Raw genomic sequence first — 23,903 nt, 5'->3', positions numbered from 1 at the left:
ATCTTTGGGTCCAACTTGTCTGGGACTCTCCGTGCTTCCTGAACTTGTATGTCTATTTCCTTCACCAAATTAGGGAAGTTTTCTTTCATTATTTTTTTCAAATAAGTTTTCAATTTCTTGCTCTTCCTCTTTTCCTTCTGACATCCCTATGATACGGATGTTAGCACGTTGGGAAATGTCCCAGAGGTTCCTCAGTCTATCCTCATGTTTTTGAATTCTTATTTCTCCTTTTTGTTCTGGTTGAATGTTTATCTCTTCCTTATGTTCCAAATCATTGGTTTGAATTCCAGCTTCCTTCCCTTCTCTGTTGATTTCCTATGGATTATTCTTTATTTCACTTAGTGTAAACTTCATTTCTTCCATACTCAAGTTCTCTGAGCATCCTGATAAACAGTGTTTTGAACTCTGTCTGAGAGGTTGGTTATCTCCATTTCATTTAGTTCTTTTTCTGGGGTTTTGTTCTGTTCTTTCATTTGAGCCATTTTTTGTCTCCTCAATTTAGCAGCCTCCCTGCATTTGTTTCTGTGTATTCAGTAGAGCTGCTTTTACTTCCTGTCTTAGCAGTGTGGCCTACATAGAAAAAGCACCTTTGAATTGTGTGGGGAAGAGCCTTAGGTAATTGCCAGGGTGGGGCAACCTGCTTCACAGTTTTGTGGCTCTGTGAGGAGCACTCTGTGAGGGGACAATGCCGCCACCTGGCTTCTGGTGGTTTGCCCAGTACTCATCCTGTTTCCAGTCATTTCACCCCCTCCTCAACTGTGGCTGGCACCCTTTCAGCTGCTGCTCTGGTGGTGAATCCTGGAGTGGGTGAGTCTGCATATGTCCTAAGACCATGCTGGCCCTTTAAGTGGTGAAAACCCAGCAATTTCTTCTGCTGCCCTAACCCCCACTAGTTTTAATGGGTAGAGGTAATGGGGATCTATCTTGCTGGTGCTGGAACCCTGGGCTATGCGATCTGGCCTGGGGCTGGGATTGCTCACTTTCAAGGTATCCCTCCCATCTGTTCTGCTGCTGCTGCCACTGCCACCTTTCCACACCACACCACCTCTCTGCCTATCTCTGCCACTCCACCTCTCCTACCTGTCTGGATGAATGAGTCTTTTTTAAATCCTTGGTTGTTGGACTTCCATACAGCTCAGTTTTCTGATGGTTTTGGGTGTTTCAGTTTTGATATCTGGTTGTAATTCTAAAATTGTGCAAGGAGGTGAAGCATGTTTACCTATGCCTCCATCTTGACCAGAAATCTATGTTAAATATTTTAATAAGGTAATTAGTCACTTGATACTTTCTATTGGTCAAATCCAAAGTTAAACACAGACATCATAAGACCTAAAAATTCCACTCCTAGGTACATACTGGGAAAGTGCTCCACGAATGGGTGGTGAGACTGGCATGCAGTAACCGAACAGGAGCGAAGCAATGGTGTTGCAGAGCAGCTTGCATGCCTTCACTGAATCAGAAGAGCCCATCTGCTGTTTCAGGGACTCTTTATGCACCAGGCAATGTTCTAGATCCTGAAGATACAGCAGCAAGCAAGACAGACAAAAATCTCTGTCCTCATAGGACTTTCATACAGATCATTGGTTATTATAAAAGGTTATAACTCAGGAACAGCCAGATGGAAGAGATGCATAGGGTAAGATGTGGGAAAAGGGCATGGAGCTTCTATGCTCACTGCACCACTCCCCCAGAACTTCCATGTGTTCACCAACCCAGAAGCTTTCATTACTTTTAGAGAGAAAAGGAAAGAGAGAAACATCAATGTGAGAAACATCGACCAGCTGTCTCCCATACACACTCTGACCAGGGAAACACAACCTAGGTATGTGCCCTGACCAGGTATCAAACCTTCAACCTTCAATTATAGGACAATGCTCCAACAACTGAGCCACATCAGTCAGGTCCAGAAGCAATATTTAAAGAGATAATGACTTGAAACCCAAATACATTCACAAAAATGAAAGATAAAAACAAATAAACAAAAAAACCCACACCTAGGCCTACCATAACAAAACTGATGAAAAACAGTGACACCTTCAAAGCATTTAGGAAAAAAAGACATACTTTCAAAGGAACAGCTAGAAAACTAGTCATGTTACAGAACCAAAGTGAGGGTTTGGCTGCCTGCTGCCACCAATAGGCAAATTCCAGAGGCAGAGGTTAGTGAGAAAAGAAAGAAGTCTTTATTCAAATGCTGCACAATCTGGGAGAATGGCAGATTCTTGTTTCAAAACCCATCCCTTCTGGGAAACCCAGAGGAAAGCCCAGCCATCCTCAACCAGACCAAAACCAAAGGCAGCATCCAGAGTTCATTCTCCCATTTAAAGTACTGTCCCTTGGAAACCACAGGCAGCCTCCAAGTGGTCATCGAGGCAGACCTCAGGCTCTCTCCTCGGAATTCACGTGCATGGCCAGTGCAACCATTGGCCACATGACTTCTGGGGCTACAAGGTCCTGCAAATGCACCGGCCAGTATGTTCACAAGGTGGGTGAGAGGCCCATCACTTTCTCCCCTTGGGTTTATATTCATTTTCCTGTGTGGGCCTGACAAGGTGCTTTCTCAGTCCAAACTTCCATATGCTCTAGGAAGGTCCATCCCCCAATCCCTTTCATCCTCAAGATAGACTAACAGGTTTCTTCAATACAGCACCTCCCCCCATCACCATTCTGACCTCTATGGCATATGTGCCTGCCTTCCCCTGGTCCCACCCCCAATCAGGTACTGGAAGAGGGTAGGAGGACTTCCCCCGCACCAATCAAATTGTCTCGTTAGCCTTGCATGTGCTCAGTGCAATACTTTCTCTTGTCACCCTCTTGCCCGGGGGGAGGGAATGTGCCACCGAGTTATCGGTGTCAATAACTGACTTATCTAAAGAAATAATAAAAGGCAGAAGACCGTAGAATGAAAAGGAAAGACCCTAACTTCCAACATGGAATTCTATTCCCAGTGAAAATGCCCTAAAGAAGAGGCAAAATAAAGACATTTCCAATCAAATGGAAAGGAAGAGAATGCATCATTAGCACAGGCTCCAAAAAGAAACACTAAAGGGAATTCTTTAGGCAGAAGGAAAACAATTGCAGAAGAAACACTGAAACACAGGAAGGAGAGCAAAGGGATGTGAATATCGGTTAATCTCAGTGAATACTGACTTCCAGCACTAATAATAATGTTAGTCATAGGAGTATCTACACATGTTAAACATGCATAGACTTGAAAGCACAATAGCAAATAGTAAATGGGGGAAAGGGAGAACGGGACTGAAGTGTCCTGAGGCTCTGAATGGGTGAAATCACTCATTTCTCTTAGACTCATAAATCAAGAACACATGTTGAAATCACAAGGGTAACCACTAGAAGAGGGGAAAAGAATGAATTACAAACAAGCTAACAGAGGAGAGAAACTGGATTTTTTAAAATGTTTGATTGATCACAAAGAAAGTTTAGAAGAGAAAAAGGAATATTAAAGAGGTGGGATACATATCAGAGAGAGAGCAAGACAGTAGACAAAACCAAATACACTAGTAGTTATGTTAAATGTAAACAAACTAGCACCTCAATTAACCTTCCCAATAACCAAATGGATCATATTAGTCACATTTTACAGGTGAAGAATTTCAGGCACAGAGAAGTCAAGTAACCTACCCAAGGTTATCTACCCAGGAAATCGCTGGTACCAGACTGTGAACTGAGCAGCCTGCCTCCAGGGCGTGAGTATGTCACCCCTCCACGAGCTCCCCTCCTCTCTGTCCACCCTAAAGGGCTTTAGGTCAGCCCTTCCGTGGACTACCCCCAGGTTCCCAAATCAAGCTCCTACTGCAACTCACTGGCACCACATTGTTGCCATGGTGACTCTGCTAAGGCACAAACTCAATCTTCGCTCTCCCCAAAATTAAAATGTCTTCCTGGATTCTCTTTTGCTTCAAGACAAATGCAGTCGGTCGTCAAAAGTCCTTCTAGATGAGGCCTCTGCCAACCCTCCCTCCTGTCCCACACCCTGTGTCCTATGTGAACGCTTCATGTAGTCATTCCCACATCAGCCCACAACCCTGCAATGCAAGTGCTATTATTCTTCATCTCCTAGATGTGAAGGACACTCAGAATGCCTAAGTGATGACAAGCCATGCAGGGATCTCAGAGACAGGCCTTTGGGTGACACCAGGAAATGGGATGCAAATGGCAATAATTTGAGGACAAAGCAATGAGTAAGTGGCAGGGCAGTAGCTCTGAAATGTTATCTATCAACTAACCTGACCCCTGACTGGGCAGCTAGCTCCTCAGGGTGTGGTCTTATCTCCAGCACTTGGGCACACAGGGCACATTGCTAAATTAAAGAGCCTGGACTTCAATTTTGAGGGGGACAGCAAAAGGGCACCTGCCCCACTACCACCCATCCTCCTCTGTGCCATCACCCCCCACTATCACCACCTCCCCTTCCTCTCTGGGGAATGAGGAGTCTGACACCCGTCCCTGAGTCCCGGGAACTGTATACGTATACCCTGGGCCTCTACAAGTTCTCCCCACACAAAGGCACAGGAGAGCCAGCTATGGGGCAGGAACCCCGATTCTGACTACAACACTGGTTTCCCTCACATTATCTCCCTTCTTTCTTTAGGAAAAACTAGGCTATTTGTCTAATTGGTGTCATATCCCTGAGTGCCCTTAGAGGATGGGTACCAGGCCACTGGGTTACATGGCATGATGCAATACCTTCTCACTCTGGGAGAGAATAGCCCTTGCCCTCTGTGTGTAGAAAATGTCAAGGGGTGAGAAACATGGCTAACACCAGATCAAATCAAGACTGAATCCTAGAAGGTTCTATATAAGGCAGACCCAAAGCACCCAGAGACAGGAAAACATACAACGACCCACAGAGATGCCCGAGACACTGCACAGGGCTGCAAAAAGGAAAACCAAACATCCACCTGAGAACTCAGGTGTCAGCATGGGAAAGACACAGGGGTGGGGTTGCAGTGGCCTAGAATCACTCAGGGCAAGGGCGTTTCTCACACCTTTGCTTTGTCCAGGAAAACTGAGAGGAGGAGGAAGTGTTCAGGAAGGGAGTAATTTTCAGATATTTGAAAATAACCCTTCAGACTATAAGAAAACAATGTTCCTCCGATGTGTTTAAGCTATTAAATCTGTATATTTTGACATGCAAACTTTTGTGCATATGAACCCTGTGTACTATGTGATTAAACTCTTTAATGATACCTACAGCACAATTCTCCAACCTAAAATCTGAGAGGTTTATAAATGCTGTATGTTGGGTTTAGTGGCATGTGCACCACACTCATCATTGGTTTGCACGTCTCCCTGCCCCAGCCCTAAACCATAATGCTGTTGACCCACTTTCCAGTTTCTAGGGAAAAAATACGGCTTTGGCACTTATTTAAAAGTGAAACCCTACTCACCGACAAAACATGCCTCAACACATCTAAATAAGCATTTCAACAGAAGCTAAAGACACGCAGGCTAGGCTGTCATCTTTAAGAATGACCTTCAGTGTCCCCTTGTGGTCATACAAGGTATAGCATCCTCAACAGGGAGTCCGGTCCTGCAGGGTCACCAGTGCTGGAAATTTCATCAGAACAGGACAGTTAAAAAGAAAGCTGAGAGGCAAAAGAGAACCCCAAAAAGCATGGTACCTATTGGACTGCTAACTCCTCCCATGATATGAGTGGTAGAAGAAGGAAACATAAACTGTTGGAAGTCTGTTGGAATTGAAATTAGAATGTGAGTTGTTATCCAGCTCTCATGGGACAAATCACCTCATGGAGAAAGTGGGAATGTTAATCCTTGACGGTAAAAATAAAATAAGCACGGATGTGGCTTTCTGTTTTAAAAATTTACATAGAAAGTATATGTATCTTTCTGTAACTTGCTTTTTTCATTTAACAGTATAATTTTAAGACATGTTGTATACATCAGTGTAGTACCAATATCTGCTTAATTTTTCCATTCTTACTATAGTTTGGCAAAAGGGAAAAAGAGGAGTAGGGATTGAAGGGCATCATGTAATAAATTTATTGTATTTTGTTACATGTTCCACTTTTCTCTTAATTCCAACTGTATGCTATATAATCAACTGCTGTTCCAGAAAACGTTTTAAACATAAAAATATAAATTCTGCATCTTAAAAGTGCATACACTTTGAATAAGACATACAAATAAATAACAAAAGTCAGTGACACATCTCATGCACTTGTTCTAAAATAATTTAAAATGTATGATACACTCATCTCCCAGCCTTGAGGGAAGACACCTGTCTTCCACATTACTGCACAACTGAAGAAAATTACAGAGATTACTATGAATGGTGCATGGACGACAGCGAAGCCATTTTATGTAGTGCTATGGCATGCAGCTTTTAAGACAACTCTAGAAATCCCAGTGTAAAGACTGAAGCATTCCGTTGAGAAACCATTTCTGTGAAGGGCCCTGAGTTCCTAGTTTTAGCCAGTGGTGAGGCTTAAAGGGAACAATGAAGCAGATCAGAAGGCCCAAGAGCCTCAGCCAGTGGAAATGCATAACCATCTTCCCCTCGGGCGTCATGACCTCTCACCGGTTGAATAGCACCTAACATGAAACGTAATTTCTTATTACGTTTTCTCCACTGCCAGTCTCACTGCCCTGGGGGCCTTTGTAAAGGAGCACTCCAACCTGGATGTTTTCCTTGTATCTTTATGCCTCGAAATGTTAAACAGCAGGTAAACTGTGCCTCTTTTTGGAGCCAGCGTAATGCTCAGTGGGATGAACCTGGGAAGCACAGCAAATTGTTTTGAAGATGTTGAAGTGCATTCAGCTCACCACAAATTAACGCGAAATTTTTTTGGCCTCCACCAGTAACATACATGGCCAAATTTTTTATGAATATTATTTGATTTTTAAAAAATTACATGAAAATACCAGCAAGTTACAAAAAAAATTCCAGATAAAATTTAATTCCTGAAACTACATTCTGAGTACATACAGAATGAACTAAACAGGAAATTCAGAGGCAGCCTAAGGTTTACTTAGAAGGTTACAAAGAAACCATCATTCTTAATAAAAGCAGCGACAGATTTTCCAAGAACACAGAAGGCTTCATTTCAGCATTTTTTAAGCTCAGTGACTTCCCTATCCCCACCCCACCCCCAAGCCTAGCCCTGTTGTGACCCCCAGGACACTGCCTGCCCCACAGACTAAGAGCACCAATTCCCACCAGACTGGTGAGTGCTGGGGGGGGACCCTCACCAAATGCCGATTCCCGAATTGGGCCCCGAATCAAAAGCTCCTGACTTCAAACAAGTTGATCAGTTTTCAATGTTTTTTCTTTCCTCTCCATCACAAACAACAGAGGAATGTCACTCCCGAGTGATCCTCACCCTAGGTCCCAGCACAGTGCTCAATTCTGGAGGCACATCGCAATCACACAGGAGCTTTAACATATGCGGTCATTCCTGGGACCCAGCCCTACACTAATTATATGAAAAGCCTGCGAGTGGGAGGGACCTAGGTAAAAGTCCCCTGTAAGGCTCCTAAATGTTGGGTATCAGAATCTCAAGACAAGTCATTCAGAAGAAGCGTCACAGAATCTTGGGGACAGGTCTGTGTGAGATTTGAAAAAGTGTCCCATGTCCATAATGGATCTCACTTCTCCCCAAAATTGGGAATCACTGGATTAAAATGAATGTGAGACAGATCTAGAAACTAATCCACCCTATGATGCCATCATAATACTATGAGCTTAGTCTTCATATGACCAGTGGCTTGGGGAGCTCCAAAGCTTTCCAAAATAGCTCTACATCTCTACAAAAGCATCTTAAAATTGTTAGTACTATTAGAAGTCACAGTCTCTCCTTGTGACCATGATAGAACCCTAGAAGATATAAAAAATTAAAATCTATAGAAAATGGCAGGATATTTTTAGAACATTTCTATACAGTATATAAACCAGTGTGTTCAACATACTGAGTTCCATTCCTGCTTGCAAATCCTTTATAGTCTTGTCAATGGTTAAAAAAAAAAAAAAAAAAAAAAAAAATCGGCCAAGAAAAACATGTGCAAAGCAAAACAAAAAACCACATTCATGCTGCTCTATACTAATTAATAAACCACAGTTAGTAAGTTACAAATTGAAAAATGGAGTTACATAATCTAAGAGTTGCCTTTAAAAAAACTTACATTTAGTGTACTGGATATTGTTCATTAGTTGCTCTGGATAGGCAGTAAGAGCACGTTTCTGGGTTGGATGGAGGCCATGCAAGTGTCCTTATTACTCGGGGAAGAAATGACTGGTCATGCTCAAAGGCAGACGCTAAACACACACTCTGGGAGTCGACCAAACTGACTACTTACTAGGATTTCCCCCAAAATATTCCTCAGGTTTAGCAATAATGCACCCTTTAGAAATTAAAGACAGCCTGCACAATCACAGCTAATTTTTGTGTTAGGACATCAGCACTGGTTAGTCAGCAAATTTCGCTCTTTTCAATTCTAACTACTACAAAGTTCAATCCACCTCACAGAATATGTTTTATTGAAACTGTACTTATGATTTTCTAGCTATCTCAAAATTCCAACCCGGAACACTAATTACCTTGGCATCCAATAATTATAATGACCTCCATAGAAAACAAAAACTTCAGCTCTTGTCATTCTGTCAGAATGGAATGTGACATCAGATGTCAATATATTTTAAAAACATGTTTATTTGAAATAAATGAGATTTGTTCACAGCTCTTCTCTGCTCCACTTTCCTAAAGGCTGCTACTACTGCCCTTTACATGTTGTTTCTATGATTTTCATGATAGCTATTTCAGAGGGATGACAATTTTTCTCTCAACCCTACCTCCACAAAAAATCCCCCACATCAATCTCATACCAATGTGGATAAGCCAATTCTAAAGAAGTGACTTCATCAGGGATTTTCAACCCCTAAGTAATAGAAACAGCTCAGTCTGAAAATGGATGTGGAGGAAAACGCCTCCGGAGATGAAAAAGGGCACTTTTGGTTTCCAGAACACACTTGCTCAGGAGGACCAGCAGCCTTGGCGATTCACCAGAATCCGCTCGCTCTTTTGTCCGAGAAGACTGTCACTCCATACAGGACATCACCAGCACCCTGGTCCACTAGCTGCGCTCCCAGGGCTCCTCAGCCAAGGCAAATTTCTGAAGCTTGCAGCTGGCCCTCACAAGCACAGCAGGCCCTCCACAAATGTTTGCAGAATGAACAAATGAATAGTGAGAGAATGATTACACAGATAGTTATAATACTTTACCCCAACCGTACTACAGGTCCAGTTAAGCTGCTTTTAGGGAGAAAATACAAAAGGGGTGGGAGATGCTCTTGACATAACGTGAGCTTAACAGTTTCTTTGTGCTTGCACATTATATAAGGGATTTCAAAGGCAAGGCATATGGCTGTCTTAAGGAATGATATAGCCTCAGTGCACTAGATGTTTACCAGAAAAAAAAATCAAGAATAAAACTTTTTTAAAAAACAGGCAAACTACAGATGCAGCTCTATGGTTGGTGATTATTTTATGCTCACCAGAGACAGAATGCTCGATTAGGCCCACCAACCTCAGCAGGTGAGTTTTGGCCCCAAACACATGTACACCCATCGCAGCAAACATCATTAGGAAAATAAAACAAAACAGAGTCCCTAACCTACCAAACCACTGAACTGAACCAAGTAACAATGTCCCAATATTTTATATCTCAAAGAGCACCTCCAAACTTCTGGGAAAAATATCCTTCTCAGTGGCTTAAAGGTTGTACCTGGTAGTTAGGGATAAAGATTTTCACTGCTTAAGCACAGAAATGTAATAGCATAAAAACGCCTAGACAATGCCATACTACTTCCTGATTTTTTTCCATTTAAATCTGAAACAAGGATTCAATTTCATAGACATACAAGTTATAAATACTAGTACTTTATTTCTATATTTCATAAAAAATTAAAGGAGTTTGTAGTTGTTTTAAGACATTAAATGAAATGGAAAATCCAATCTTGAAGCACTCAAGAATAAAAATATTTACCACAGTGAAAATTAAACTACTTTCTATTAATGCTTAATTGATTATAGCGCCAAAAAGTTAATAAAACCATTTATGTAGCCAAATTATCATTGTAAGACTGCTGAACTGCAGCTAGATTTCAAATGTGATTTGCCTGTGAAAGAAAGAGGTTCAAAGTAGACAAATATTGAATTCCTAATACTGATGATCCCATATTTGGCGCATCTTTTCCAGGAAATAAGTGACACAGCCCTGACCAGGTGGCTCAGCTGGTTGAAGCACTGTCCTGTACACCGAAAGGCTGCAGGTTTGAGCCCCGGTCAGGGCACACACAGGAGGCAACTGATCGATGTCTGTCTTGTTTTCTCAAATCAATAAAAATATCCTTGAGTGAGGATTAAAAAAATTTTTCTAATTAAAAAAAAAAGTGATACAGGGAAACCAGCAGCAGCAGCTACACACTGACTGGCTGCCAATGTGCTATGGGAAGCAACAATAACACCGCAGGCAGCCGGATGTTGGAGGTCACACTACCACAAAGGACAACAGTGCTGCTTTGGAGAGCAACAGACACCTGGACAGTAAGAAAGTGACAAGACTGAATGCAAGGGGCAGACTCGTGTTCAGTAAATTTCATGGAGCACTACGGTAACTTTCACAAAGCTAAAAAGGTGAGTCTTAACTACCACAAGGGTCTAAAATTCCAGCTACCCTCAAAGTAATCCAGACTTGCAAGTTACCTAATGCTCAAATTAGCAGCAAAATAAACTTAAGTGACCTACTAGAAACATTTCCCAAGAGGTATTCATGGAAAGGGAAAAAAAAAAAAGGCAGTGCAGAATTTACAATGGTGCATGTATGCGTGTTTAGTTACCTCATGCACAGCAATACTGACAAGGGGGATTTATAAATGGATCTGTGCACCAGGAGTTGAGGAGGAACTTGAAGAGTCAGTGATATTTTTTAAGTTAATATTTAAGAGCATATAAACAAAGCCCGCTGTCTTCATTGTAAAGTGACAAATGCTATTCAAACAAAATCAGAATAATGGCTCTCTTGACACTTAAAAAAAAAAAAAGGAGGAAAAGAAACCTAAAAATTGCCAAGATGCCCCCAGAAAGCTCAGAACACCATGTGTCTTGCTCACCTGTTAGATTTTTGTGAGGTTCTTTCTTTCTAACCAAGGAAATGCAATTTGCCTACACAGTGCCAGACAGAACATGCTCCAATCCTGCTGAGTATGGGTAAGAGATTAAATATTAAACAGAGAAGAAAGAAATGAGTTACTGAAAAGCAGTCATACTGAGCTCAACAGGCAGGATCAGAAGTGTGTATGTACTGCTTTGTTACGCATCGCTTCAACCATCACTGACTTGGCCTCCTGCAACTTCTTTCCCCTCTATGACTTATAAGACTTTGTGGAAGCATGGACATGAGCACAGGGCGGTCATGGACCTTTCAACTTCTAACAGTAAAAAGCAACACCAGAGGAGAAAAATGGTACACATTCATGCATCCAGTTGAGAATCCATTCCCCACCCCTCTGGAATCCTTCAAAGGTATTAACTCTCCTACTACATTTCAAAATCCCAATGCCTTTCACTAGCAATTTAAAAGGAAAAAAATTTAACTACTAGTGACTGCCTTTCTGGATATCCAATTTGCCATCTTCTTGGGACAATATCCCAAGAGTCAAGACCACCTATGGTACACACACCTTTGTAGATATGAACATAGTGAAGACCACTTCTACCTCTAAAAACTTCCATGTGTGGCAGTAGGAAAAACGACAGTCACTGACAGGCCACCTTCCACTTTAATGCTTTTACTGATACACGTCCATCCTAGACTAGCTGAGTATATATACCTGAGAAACATTAGTGTTAAAATATTGCCCTTTACAAAGACTGGTAAATGGGGCCAAAGTGCAGAAAACAACAGTTTTCTCTTGGTTTCTTTCATTGTTAGTGTCACAGTTGTTAGAACTCCTGGTGCCACATGACAATCCACAGTAAGGACAAATCCTGCTCAGCTGAAACCCAAGTCAAATAATTCATCCTTTGACAGAGCACAGTAACAATAGCTTAACTGGTTCACAGGTTCCAAAACCCCAGTGTCCAACAAGTCATCAGAGTTCTCCAGAAAGAAGTATGTACAATTGGTAAAGGGACCGTCCAGGGTATCATCTATAGTATTTCCAGTTAGCTCGGTATTGATGCTTTGCCTATGGCTGTTATTTGGTTCAATGGCAGAATAAGGCGACACTTTTAACAATCTGCAATTGAATTCTGCACACACACACACGCACACGCACACGCACACACACAGGCAAGCACGCATGTTAGGCACATGACCCAAAAAAATACAAAATAAAAGCATAGAGGGTTTCGGTGGGGGGGACAGGGTTCTAAATAAATAAACATCTTTACAGGGAAAACAGAGTGCAGCAATATCACTGAGGTTTCTGAGAAGGCCGTGCAGAGGCTGGCATGCTCGAAGGTAACTTTTGGAAGGATTTCTCAGTGGGCTGCCTGCCACCAGGAGACGAGGGCACGCCAGAGTCCAGCTGGGAAGACTTGGATTTGCGACTGGATAGCAGGGAATGTCTAGCAGAAGCAGGGTCCTTGGAGACGAGCTGCTCTTTTCCAACTGAACTGGCATTTGGTTGCTGGGAACCTGCTGGCTGGTGCCCTTTCTCTGCCTTGTCATCCCCAGCATTCTTACAGGCCAACTTGACAGAGCTCCCACCTGCCTTCTTAGAGAGCAAGGTCGTCTTGCCAAGGTCAGTGGAGCGCCGGGTTTCTTTCTGTCTCAAGGCGGACTTGAAGAACGACAGCCCCTTTTCATCCGACTTGCTATCCCTCTTCAGACCAGCCTTCGTAGTTGTGCTGGGGGAGCGCAGGCTGGCCATAGAGGAGCTCCTGACATGCTTCCCATCCCCCCGGCCCTCCCCTGCCCTGGCCTGGCTCACCCTAGGGGAGCTGGGTTTGGAGCTGCAGGTGACACTGGCTCGGTCAGAAACCAGGCTTTGTCTGGAGCCCTCCCTACTTAAGCTCCTATCTGAAGTCCTTCCCTTCCCAGGTGGGAAGGGGCCCCTCATGGCAGGACTTGAAGCTTTTTTGGCAGGTATGGAGGAAGCGGTGTAAGTGAGAGAAGAAGCTGACTTCAGCTTCTGGGGCAAATGAGAGGACAGTGAGTCCTGGGCTTTGGGGGAGGACTCCTTTCTAGGATGGGCAGGGACCGGGGAGGAATGCCGTCCGCTAGCCCTGGAACAATCTGCTTTGCTTCGGGAGCGGGAGGCCTTTACAGGATCTTTTATAGGAACAGGGGAAGAAGGGGATGTACTTGACAGAGATGATTCCTGGCTTGCCAAGACTGTTCTCCCCTTCCGCAAGCTTTTATCTGGCTCAGAAGCACCTCTGGAGCTGGGGGAGCTCTTGGTTGTGCTCTCTGCTTTCTTTGTGAGGGAGCCTGGGTGGCTTGGGGGTTTCACCTCTTTGACAGGAGAGCTGTCTACAGAATCGCTCTGATCTACATAAGCTATCTGGTTATTGTTATCAAATGGATCAGAGATGGGGGGTAGGTGAGCCCCTTGTGCTGAGTTTTTGCTCTGTGCATCTACAACACCAGAGTTCAATTTGCGGGTGTCTGACTCATCTTTGAACACGCCTTCCATGACAGCAAGAGGTGCCCGTCCCACAGCTTTGTGCTCCCACTGACTGAGACCATTGCTTGGTTCCTGGTGACTGCTAGAAAGGTTCCTCAAGCTACCAAAGCAAGATATGGAGACCTTGTCATCCACTGCCTCCCCAATCTTCTCCAAGGTAGAGGCAGAGGTGTGAATCGGAGAGTCCCCTGAGAACCGGGAAGGAGAGTTGGAGCGCATCTGCAGCTTAGCCGACAGTGACCAAGAAGGTCTAATGCAATTTTCATTGGCGGCCAAGGGGCTGGTGACAGAAGACCTGGATGACAAGCTCTGACGCTGGACACTTCTCACGAATGGTCGAGTTGAGAAACCTCCTAAATGCAGCAAAGAGAGTATCATTAAGCTACACAGAAAAAAGTCCCAGTAACATCTACTGATGAAAGAAGTCTCATGGAATGACAGGAACATGACCCTCAGAGCCAGTGTTTCTAGGGTCAAGGAGCAGCTCTATGATTTCAAATTTTCTGAGCCCAGTTCTCTTACCTATAAAATGGGGACATTCTAGCTTGGTGATAAGCAAACTATCTCTTTACCTTCTTGCTCTGTACCAGGGGTCAGTATACTTTTCCTGTACAGGCCCAGAGTAAGTATTTTAGGTTTTGAGGGTCACTGCCAAATGAAAGCAGCCATGGTTAACACATAAACAAATAGGCATGGTTCTGTTCCAACAAAACCTTATTTAAAATAAAGGCAGGGACTATATTTGGCCTGTGGGCTGTAGTTTGCTGACCTCTATTGAAACTCACAGGGATATAATAAGAATTAGGTAAAATCTTAAAAAGTCCTGTGTCCAGCAAGGCACCTGACACTCCACAGATGCTCAATAAATGTGAGCTACTCATCAAGCTTCTTCAACTTACTAAGGACATCTGGGGCTCACAGAAGGCAAGTCTTTGCCCAAGATGACAGAAATAATTAGAGGCAGAGCTAATACCAGAGCCACAGCCTCTAATCCCACACTCATTGCCACATGCAGGTTGACCTGTAATTGTTGACTATAAAAGCTGATCCATGCAAAGGACTAGAGAGAAAATATACTCCTAGCCTGAGTGACTTAGAACCTATAAAAAATATTCGTAATTAGAACAATGTAATTCCTATGTTGAGTGACTTAAAACTTCCAAAGAAAATATTCTAAATTAAATTCCATACACACTTGCTACTGTAGCTGCAGAATCTGTAAAAGTCTGTCTGGAGAAGATCCTAGGAGACACACCCTGTCCTGTGGGCACCACCAGCACTAGTGGAAAATAATGACACGTTCGAGGGTACTGATATACCAATCATACTAATTAAAAATAGACCAGGACAAACCACATTTATACTTACTGTTAAAATGACAATGTATTTCAAGTTTAGAGGCTGTGTTGGAAACAATATATATACTTAAACAAGTGAAGATTCACAGGTCAGTTTTTCATATAATGTTAGGAACTGGAAAGGAGCTTAGTTAAAACACCCCAATACTCTTATTTTACAAACAGAGAAGCAACAAGCCAGAGGTGGCAGAGCTGATGCTGTGAGGCAGATCTCCTAGTCTGTCATGCTTCTCCCAGCGTCCTGACTTTTCCCTCCATTTCATGGTCCCAAAATTATCCATCACCACTAAAAGTAGATTAGAGCTATCGAAATGCTGGCCACAGAATGAGGCTTGTTGGAAGGTGAGTCACCGTTCTCACTACAGAAACTGGGCTTACTCTCCTCTAGCTCTCAGAGCACTGAATGTTCCCACACCAACTGGGGCCCTGCTGGAACTAAGGGTTGTCACTACTCTAGCAGCAGGGGAAGGTAAAATAAAACGGAGTTCAATTTTTATCAGATTTCCAAAGTTTTTATATCGTGCCTATCTTCAGAATTCCCCAAAACTATCTCTAAGGAGAGGCAACAGTTTTTGTTCTATATAAAACTGTTCTATACAGTTTTTGTTCTATAGTATTTCTGTACTATAAAAGAACATGGCACAGATTCCTCTCAGGAAAACAGCATGGTGGGAAGGTGAGAAGCTGAGCAGGTCGGGGAGCTCCCTGCCAGGTCTTGCGTGGTAACCCTTACCAGGTGATCCTGGGCAAATCACAACTGCACCGAGTCCCTTTATTGCTACTCTGAAGATTTTAAAAAGCACTTTGAAAAAAGTGTATTCATTATTGTACAGAGTTAATTCTCCAGCCTCCACTCCTTTCAAGTAGAAAATGATGAAAGAGAAGAAAAAAGTCCTAGGTCAGAGAGGAAAAAGCCCTGTTTATATCAAATGTTACTGATGATCATAACACTATGCAGCCCTAAATCACAACCTTCTTGAGACTTGGTTCCTAAACGTGAGGGACCATGTGCTGTGTCTGTGAGTTGCCATCTTGGAAGTCTGTCATCAAAGCCCATACTCACCATCATCTTCACTCCTTTCTCCAGTCATCTCCACAGACTCAGACAGCGAGGCCAGGGAGGTGCGCCTGGAGGAAGCTGCCGAGGTCGCGCTGGCTGGCTTGCTCCCCGGAAGCCGGCTGACCCAGTGCTCGCACAGGGAAGAACTTGTGGAGCCTGCAGAGAAAGGAAAGGGCACCCAGGTGAGGCCAGGATCCCAGGCTGGACTGCAGGGCACACCGTCACAGAGGTGCTGCTGTCTAAGATGGAGGCAGCTGATGTCGCCACTGCCAGGTTAGCATGAACTCCCAGATCCCACAGTGTGCCTGCTCAAACAGCCCCTACTAACATGAAAAGGAAGGAGGGCAGACTTCCACACACATCTGTAATAATAAAATGCAAGTATAGGGACAGATACTTTAAAATGCAAAATCCAGCATTAGGGCTTGGCAACAAAACAGAATATAGACAATCGCTCATATTCATTCCTTCTTCAAATATTTATGATGCACTACACACCAGGCATTGTTCTAAGTACTTGCCATAATATTTTTGAAACACAGAAAGAAAAGAGAGCTGTGCCCTGTAATTTCCGTAGCCTGTTCGTTTAATTTTAAAATCATTTTCACAGTATTACTATACAAACACACAAACATAGGTCTTTATATCAATCTGTCCTGTCTGTTCCAGGGATGCCCTTAAATACATGATAGAGCAATTGCAACTGCTCTTGAAATTGAAAACATGAAGCAGCATGACTGCCTCGAGTAGCCCTCAAGCGATATCATTTCTGAGTACAGCCCAGACTCCTGGGAGCACTGAAGACAGGACTTAAGAGCACTGGGGTTCCCACTTTCTGTTAACAAAGTGAGCAGCAGACAGATGGATGCACTGGGGGGTCTGACTGCAGCAAGGGCCACTCTGTTTCAGAGAGGCCTCCGTTTAGCACCTTCTAACTTAGCTCTTGCAAGCTTCAAGGGGAACAGGGGTCAAAATTCCCCAACCTGACCACATTCCCACATCCTAGTCCAGTCATACTCTTTTAAACTCAAACCCTGCACTAAGAAGCACATGCCCCTTGTTTAGATTATATGTGGCCGCACCCACATCAAGTGTAGGCATTGATTCCTACATTTATTAAAATAGACTAGACCCCATCAAGCTAAACCAAGTCACGTAATATTATCATAGTCTTCAACTCTTCTCCTAACAGAATATACCAATCTCACAGGGCAGGGGAGAGGGCAGGATACCTATTTCTAATTGTGCTTCACCCTTTACAAAAGGCTTTAAGGCACATTTGCCTAACCTGATGCATACAATGACCCCAAGAGGCAGGCAGTGTTATTACATCAGGATTACAGATGATAAATATGTGATTTGGACGGAACATGCCCCAAGGTAATAACCCAACCAAAATGTGCCAAAGCCAGGTCTCCATTCTATTTCCACAGCCCTTGTTTCCTCTGCTTTCAGAGTAGAGTGCCATGCTCATTCACCCATGAGACAACCACCCAGGCATTACTCTACCTCCCTGTAAACTGTGCTGGTTCACAGCTGCTTGCACACACCATTGCCATTTCCGTAACTGTAATCATTTTGGTTTCCAGATTAAATGCAAATGTGTGGATTAATCTGATCAAACTGACAGAGGCATGAGACCTTCTGGAGAATTTCTCAGTACCACTACTGACAACCTTCTGTCCTGGAAAAAACTGGGTCAGTCTTACCTGCCACTGAGCTGTTGGCTGACCACGACGGTATTGCCGTCCGCCTCTGGTAGAAAAGGATGTAGGCCGTCTGTGTGCAAACCTCATCTTCCGACAGCTGCTGCACATCACTGTCATCAAAGCAATACCAAAGACCATCCACGGAGTTCTTACAGTAGGCTGCCAAAAAGAGTCACCGTCAGCATCAGGGATGGCTGCACCAGATGGTCCACTCTACACACAGAGACTGTTTCTTTGGCTCATACAATTAATTCAAGAACTTTTTAATGCTGCATGTAGTAACACAGAAAGAGGTGAAAAATCCAAATGCCGTATCACACTCAGGTAAAATGTTTCAAGAAATTCCAAATGAATAAGATTATTTTTAATCTTAGGAAACACAATGTATTTATTTATTTAAACCACTGGGTCTCAACCAGGGACAATTCTACCTCCACGGGACATCTGGAAAAGTCTGGAGGCATTTTGATTGTCACAACCTGGGGGTGAGGGTGCTACTGGCATCTAATGGGCCACTGATGCTGCTAAACATCCTACAGTGCCCAGGACAGGCTTTCACAGCACAGGATTATGCTGCCAAGCTGTCAATGCTGCCAGGGCTGAAAAACCCTCACTTAAGCACCTTGTAACCATTTAGTGTTTATCAGAGATAGAAATACAAAAGAACTAGAAATAATGATATTAATAGCAGCAGCAATTAAAATTTGTTTAGCACTCACTATGTGCCAAACAGGGCCCTTAATCCTAGGAGATCTGTTCTATGGTGATTCCCATTTTACAGAGGCCCACAATGATTAACCAGGATCACGTCGCTGGTGAAGGGCAGGGCCCAGCTCATTTCAGAATTTTCTAGTCCCCTACCCGAACCCGCTTCCCTCGGGGCTAGCACCAATGATGCCCCCGCGAAGTCCCCTGGCAAATGGAGAACATCTGAGGTCATAAATGCAGGTGGCCTTCTCTCCAGCTCTAATTCTAAGCCCGAGATAGAAAATAAAGAGCCTTTAAGCGAAAGCGAGAATGGACACTTAGTGTTCATGAAGCCATGTCATACTGTCAAGAGGTGTGATAAGCTTGATCCAGAAAGTACATTCTTATCACACTGTCTAAAAATACCCATTTATTGGGGTGGGAATAAAGGAAAAGAGCGCTAGAATATTTAAATGACCACTGGAAAAGACTCAGTATGGCCCCCAGGGCAGGGCACACAAGGTTCTGAGAGGAAGCACCAGGAGTGACTTCCTCAATTGGCCATAACCACTTTCACTAGCACAGAGCCCTAAAGGATGAAGGGGACCAATGCAAGGAAGTGCTATACCAGGCAGGTCCAGAAAAGAAGAGCGGAGTAAGAATCTGTGAATGTAGGGAAGGAAGCCACGTGCAGCTTGGACTCACTGATACCAGAGGGGAGAGAAATGGAGCTATAAGTAGCAAATGGGGCCAGTGAGATGGCAGCAGTCTGGTCAGTGGCTGCTATTCTGGAGTAAAAGTGGGACTGTTAGGGGACACACTCAAGAGGAGGTGCCAGAGAAACCTTGCACTAGCTTCCACATGTTTCCCTTCAAATGGTCTGTCCCCAGGCAGTGTGGAAACAAAGGAGCATGGTAACTCATTAATGCGTAAACAATGCATTTACAAAATAACTCCATTAGCTTTTCTTTCTAGCACTATTACCGAAGTGTTTTCTATACCAGTGCTACTTAACTGTGGTTTGCAATTAAGAAAAACATTTGGAAACTGTTATAACAATCTGATATTGCCACGATAACTTTAATTGTATTTTAGCAAAAGTACTGATTTGTGAAGGACTGGAAATTCTTAAAAAGAAAAAGGTTCTTCAGCAGAGATAATCTGAGAAGCACAGTTTTAGAATCCTTACGCAAGTTAGCCATATACAAAGCATGTAATTATAGCAAAATAAAAACATCATAATAAACACTGCAAATGGATACTTACACTCAAGGTGTCTGTAATTCAACAATGTTGAGGTATTTAAAGTGTTCTCTAATCTAAGACTTTAATTTTTTTGTATACCAGAAAAGCAGTGGTATGGCCTCAGCATGGGAAAGGGGAAAGGATGTAGAGAATATGTGAACTCCTCCTAAGATACAAGAGCTCTGGACATGGACGATGGTGACAACTGCATGGAGACATGATTGTACTTATGACACTGAACCGTCCACCCACTAAGAAAGGTTAAATGGTACATTTTGTTATATGTACTTTTTTTGTCACAATTTAAAACTGTAACTAGTGGTTATTTTTGAGTGCTAAGCCTATGGATCTCGGTACCACTCTCCCTCTCTCTAGTTTCTAAGATTAAAAAAATCTTAGGATACATGTAACCTTAATACAAAAAAAATAAAAAATAAAGAGAGAAAATAGATCCTTCCGAGTCATGTTAAAGACACTATAAAAGTACTTCACAGTCACTCCAAAACAGGAAGAAGCTAGAAGCTCAAGGAAGCAGAGTGAAACCATAAATGGGGAGTGCAGGTGAGGTGAACAGTGAGTCCTCAGGGAAGCAGACAGTGCTATCTGCACACACCACTCCCCAATCAGCCACACCGCCACTGATAGTCCAGCTCAGAAAAGGAAGGAAGAAGTTTCACTTGTTTGCTCTTGGATGAAGATCCAAAGGATGAAAACTGTCCTCACAGCTGGTACACTGCCTACTGTAAAGGTCAGTGAGGCTCTAAGGCCAAGTGACCCTGTCACAAGCAAACACGCCTGAAGGAATCGTCCACACAGACACCGGCCTCTCGCACTGCAGACCTGTGTAGTGCCCCCCTTGCATGGTGCCATGATGATTGCACACAGCATACAGGTCATAGATGTAGTCCTCAGGGTCCCTCCCGAGTCCATAAGGTCGTCGCCATGGAGACCAATGGGATGGCAAACTCCAGCTGCTCTGGCTTCTCTTAACCACATGAGGCGTCATGTCCAGGCCAGTCAAGGGGAACTTGACCATGTTCTGAAGTTTCATACGCCTGTCTCCTTCCTGTCACAAGAAGAAAAACAAGTTCTGGTGATATTTTCATGCAAACAGATGGTGAATAGGTTCGGCATGGAATATAGGCTCTAGCTGCTGAAGTGGCTTGAGTTACCTGTCTGATGTTTCCCAAGACACATACAAAACAATAACTACCTGGAGGAACAAGTTTTAAGATCACTAAAAGTACAACCAGGAATGACCTACATATAAGTGGGTAATGAACCTCCCTGCGTCTCCGTTTCTTTATCTGATGAGGTTTTTAAGGTTTCTGACTTATAAATTGACAATTTCAGGTAGTTCACCCTGATACCTCTGTCACAAAGGCATGAAAGTAACGGTGTAGTAGTAACATACAAGGAAGACAAAGCACAGTGCCTGGCACAGAAGAGCCACTCAGTGAGCAGTGCCCCTTTCTTACCCACCCCCTCCAGCAATGACATGAGAAGTTAACACTGATTTGGCTTAATATATTCATTTAGTTGACAATCGTGGGTAAACCATATTTTCTATGTCCATGGTGAAATCAAACTGTCAGATGAATATTTGCTCTATGTTTCCTGTGTCTATGGAAGCTTTAAAAAATTAATTGGGAGTGGATAATGGCTGCCTCAAGGAGACATGAATCCATTAGGGAAGAAATTTTTTCATAAGAGAAAAGTAGGATGGGTTCTGGATGGTCAGGAAGGTCAGGTTAAAGAATCTGGACTTTGTTCTTAGTCAAGGGAGAAGACTGAGGCTTTAAGGAGGTCATGTCATCAGAGTTGTGGGTAAAGAACTGTATAAGTAGTGCAAAAAACAAGGTAGAAAAAGTTATCTAGGTTAAGAAATCAGTTAAAAGACACAGCAATTGCAAACAGCTGGGAAGTATCGGAAGTCTGAACTGGAAGGGCAACAGCAAGGATGGGGAGAATGGTACACATACAGAAGGCGATGGAGAGGCATAACCAAGGAGAAGAGGTGACTGCCTAGATGAGAGGGACAAGAAAGAAGAGTCAAAGATGACCCTGCAGTTTTTAGTCCAGGATGCTGGAAGGGTAATGATATGCTTTCAAAAGAAACAGAAAGCAAAGGAAATGAGTCTGTGTGTGTGGAAGGAGAAAAGAAGGCTGGGGTCCCAGCCCTCAACCAGCCAGCCACCTGCAGATCCCAACTGGAGTATATGCGGTTGGGACATGCAGCTGGACCTCATACCTGTGTGAAAGCCCCAGCCCTGGAACCCTGTGTGTGTGTGACCCCTAAGACCTCTACTTCATCGACAAGTCCTAAGCACCTCTTAAATGTATTCAGGTCTTTCCACCTCCTCTGCCACAACTGTCGTCCAAGCCATTAGCATCCCTCCCCAGCCCTGGATGACTGCAACGGCTGCCTTCAGATCTCCTGTCTTCATTCTTGTGGCTTCTAATTCTCCACACTGCTGCCAGAATGCTCTCTTCAAAACACAAATGTATTGATGTTGATTTTCAGCTTAGACTATCATCAGGCTCCCACTCTGCCTGCAAGGTCTGCGTGGTGACCAGTTCCTAACCACCTTACCCACCTCAGCTCACACCTACACTCTGGTGCTCCAGCCACACTGGCTGCTGCCAGCCTCTTGCAGAAGCCATACTCCCTTGGGCAGCAGGGCTTTGCAAACCTGCTCCCACTAAATGTCTACCCCAATCTCAGATATAAAACTTCCTACAGCCAGGCCTCAGAGACCCCTCCCTATCATTTACCTTTTAGTTAGCTCTCTTACCATCGGGAGCCCTGGACCATGCTAACCTCAGGGAACAGACAGCCATTTTGAACAAAGTGACTCAGAACAACAAAACTCAAAGCAGATTTTCTTTGTACATTATTTCTGACTCATTCCCCCAACCGTACAACTACTCTTCAACAGCAGGATGACACCCATTATTATTTTAGGAAGAAATAAGTCTACCCGCCCCCAGAAAGAAGCCCTTCTCTATTTTTTTTAAGTCAAAGTACACTCGCCAAAATTTAAGCACATTTATAAATTTAAAGCAAATGCTTAAGAACAAAGTGAAATATCCACAGTATGAACTAAAATGTGTAGGATTTAAAGTGTCATAAGACACTCCAATTCTGCTTGGAAAGGACAAAGGACGACCCCCAAAAGGAGCAGATTGTGTCTGTAACACACACAGATAGGTGCATGGGATCAAACGGGGACACCAGAGAATCCCACGAAGCCCACCACGTGGTCAGGGCCTCTGTCCTTACCTGTCGAAACCTCTTCAAGTGAATGATGAGCACATCAGGCAGGGTCCAGAGGCTCAGTGTGATGCTCCCCTGCTGCAGCTGCTTGCAATGTGGGCAGCGCCAGGCGTCATCAGGGGCCAGCTGAAAACAAGGAGCACAACTGCATTAATCTCCTTAGGTAAGCAAGGCTTTCTGACAGATAGCAGCTGGGCTCACTTCTTGGCTAGGGCCTAGTTGGTACAACTAAGAATCTCTCTGGAAACTACATATGATGAAACTCAGTGGACAAACACCATCAAAAATAGCACTGAAACATTTGCTGCATAGATTCTCTCTCAAAAAGGAACGATAAATTAGGTACACACTGTCTAGAGGACATGACCCTGAAACACCTCAAACCAGCATGCTCCCAAACCATCACCTTTCCGTCATACAGTCAGTCAGTCCCCTTGCTCCTCCTGTCCTGTCTCAGCAAATACCACAACCATCCACTAATGGCAGATCATGAGGGTCATCCCAAACCTGTAAAATCCTTCCTTCTTGCTCCTGCTCCACATCCACCCGAACTTACTCCCTCTCTGCCATCTCTCATCCCTGTCTCCTCCTTTCTACCCCGATTAATACCACCTGAATTCAAAGTCCTCACTCATTCTCTTACCTGGACTTCTCTAACTTCCTAACTGTTCTCTCTCCCTAGCATGGAATTGCTCCAAACAATCCTGCCCTCCTGCTATCAAAATGACCTTCATAAATGTCACTCTGGGCCTCACATTTATGTATGTCATCTGTGCAGACCAGGAATTCAGGATGGGGACATGCTAGGTTACAGGTGTAAAAGGTTAAAAGATTTTTAAACCTGCTCTGGAAATCAGATCTGGGACCACATCATAGAGAGGCCATGGGAATGGAAGAG

At 43.7% G+C, this 23,903-nt stretch overlaps 1 protein-coding gene across 1 annotated transcript in view; it reads right to left on the bottom strand.

Annotated features, from left to right (window-relative positions):
* Nucleotides 1-8,033: 8,033 nt before the first annotated feature.
* Nucleotides 8,034-23,903, bottom strand: part of USP31 (ubiquitin specific peptidase 31) — a 66,879-nt gene continuing 51,009 nt past the window's right edge. Inside the window, exons 12-16 of the mRNA XM_054580903.1 lie at nucleotides 23,012-23,131; nucleotides 20,569-20,794; nucleotides 17,797-17,955; nucleotides 16,091-16,243; nucleotides 8,034-14,022 (exon numbers count right to left, since the gene is read on the bottom strand). Coding sequence (XP_054436878.1) covers nucleotides 12,455-14,022; nucleotides 16,091-16,243; nucleotides 17,797-17,955; nucleotides 20,569-20,794; nucleotides 23,012-23,131 — 2,226 coding nt within the window. The 3' untranslated portion in view covers nucleotides 8,034-12,454. The remainder of the gene's footprint in view (nucleotides 14,023-16,090; nucleotides 16,244-17,796; nucleotides 17,956-20,568; nucleotides 20,795-23,011; nucleotides 23,132-23,903) is intronic.

This window comes from Pteronotus mesoamericanus, unplaced genomic scaffold (assembly GCF_021234165.1).
Source record: "Pteronotus mesoamericanus isolate MK-2021 breed Mesoamerican mustached bat unplaced genomic scaffold, CSHL_Meso_final contig_64, whole genome shotgun sequence".
Lineage (NCBI taxonomy): Eukaryota > Metazoa > Chordata > Mammalia > Chiroptera > Mormoopidae > Pteronotus > Pteronotus mesoamericanus.
Note: the sequence above shows the minus strand (reverse complement) of the source record. Positions and strands in the feature narration are given on the sequence as shown.